The sequence below is a fragment of the Anomaloglossus baeobatrachus genome, chromosome 12 (assembly GCF_048569485.1).
Source record: "Anomaloglossus baeobatrachus isolate aAnoBae1 chromosome 12, aAnoBae1.hap1, whole genome shotgun sequence".
In the NCBI taxonomy this organism is placed as follows: domain Eukaryota; kingdom Metazoa; phylum Chordata; class Amphibia; order Anura; family Aromobatidae; genus Anomaloglossus; species Anomaloglossus baeobatrachus.
In genome coordinates this window covers 133311252-133313031 of record NC_134364.1, presented here as the reverse complement: position 1 = coordinate 133313031, position 1780 = coordinate 133311252, and the positions used below count along the sequence as shown (strand labels likewise).

At 66.6% G+C, this 1780-nt stretch overlaps 1 protein-coding gene across 1 annotated transcript in view; it reads left to right on the top strand.

Moving 5' to 3' along the window:
- Positions 1-320: 320 nt before the first annotated feature.
- Positions 321-1780, top strand: part of VPS18 (VPS18 core subunit of CORVET and HOPS complexes) — a 23162-nt gene continuing 21702 nt past the window's right edge. The window contains exon 1 of the mRNA XM_075331197.1: positions 321-494. Coding sequence (XP_075187312.1) covers positions 407-494 — 88 coding nt within the window. The 5' untranslated portion in view covers positions 321-406. The remainder of the gene's footprint in view (positions 495-1780) is intronic.

The window sequence follows — 1780 nt, the reverse complement described above, 5'->3', positions numbered from 1 at the left end:
GTGCGCACATAGCCTTAGACCCCTCACACTGTAGTGTCTAGAATGTACGGGCTGCAGGGAGGCCCAACACCAGGACGCCTCGCGCATGCGCCGCCCTTTACGTACAAGTAGTGAGCGCCATCTGTAATATAAGCGTATGTGCACACTATCAGGCCCCGGTCCTGCAGGCGGCGGTTCCTGCGCTGTGGACCGGACTCTCCTCCGGGTGCGCAGGGTCCAGGCTCGGGCAGTTGCGGTCTCGCGCCCTCAAGGGGAGCAGAGAAAGTACAGGTCACGTGGTGCAGTGACGCGCAGGCACGTGACTGAGACGATTCCGGGGGGCGTGTCTCACACAGATCAGGTGGCGGATGTACACCGGAAGTGGCTGGTGCTGCTGCGAGGTTGTCCGGTAGACTCGGTACCGACCATGGCCTCCATCCTAGAGGAGTACGAGAACTCTCTGTCCCGGGCACACCTCCCGAGTCACAGCCGGGGGCCCGGCATCCCCCTGTCCGGTGGGTATCTCCGCCATCGGATATGGCTGTTGTACAGGCAGCGCTGCCCCTATATACTGCGGGCCATGAAGAGCACTCATAACTAAGGTCGGGGGCATGGTCCGGCATATGACCCGGCGTGCGGAGGACTGGAGCACAGTCAGGGAGGTGACCCGGCGTGCGGAGGACTGGAGCGCAGTCAGGGAGGTGACCCGGCGTGCGGAGGACTGGAGCACAGTCAGGGAGGTGACCCGGTGTGCGGAGGACTGGAGCACAGTCAGGGAGGTGACCCGGCGTGCGGAGGACTGGAGCACAGTCAGGGAGGTGACCCGGCGTGCGGAGGACTGGAGCACAGTCAGGGAGGTGACCCGGCGTGCGGAGGACTGGAGCACAGTCAGGGAGGTGACCCGGTGTGCGGAGGACTGGAGCACAGTCAGGGAGGTGACCCGGTGTGCGGAGGACTGGAGCACAGTCAGGGAGGTGACCCGGTGTGCGGAGGACTGGAGCACAGTCAGGGAGGTGACCCGGCGTGCGGAGGACTGGAGCGCAGTCAGGGAGGTGACCCGGCGTGCGGAGGACTGGAGCACAGTCAGGGAGGTGACCCGGCGTGCGGAGGACTGGAGCGCAGTCAGGGAGGTGACCCGGCGTGCGGAGGACTGGAGCACAGTCAGGGAGGTGACCCGGCGTGCGGAGGACTGGAGCACAGTCAGGGAGGTGACCCGGCGTGCGGAGGACTGGAGCACAGTCAGGGAGGTGACCCGGTGTGCGGAGGACTGGAGCACAGTCAGGGAGGTGACCCGGCGTGCGGAGGACTGGAGCACAGTCAGGGAGGTGACCCGGCGTGCGGAGGACTGGAGCACAGTCAGGGAGGTGACCCGGCGTGCGGAGGACTGGAGCACAGTCAGGGAGGTGACCCGGCGTGCGGAGGACTGGAGCACAGTCAGGGAGGTGACCCGGCGTGCGGAGGACTGGAGCACAGTCAGGGAGGTGACCCGGTGTGCGGAGGACTGGAGCACAGTCAGGGAGGTGACCCGGCGTGCGGAGGACTGGAGCACAGTCAGGGATGTGACCCGGCGTGCGGAGGACTGGAGCGCAGTCAGGGAGGTGACCCGGTGTGCGGAGGACTGGAGCACAGTCAGGGAGGTGACCCGGCGTGCGGAGGACTGGAGCACAGTCAGGGAGGTGACCCGGCGTGCGGAGGACTGGAGCACAGTCAGGGAGGTGACCCGGCGTGCGGAGGACTGGAGCACAGTCAGGGAGGTGACCCGGCGTGCGGAGGACTGGAGCACAGTCAGGGAGGTGACCCG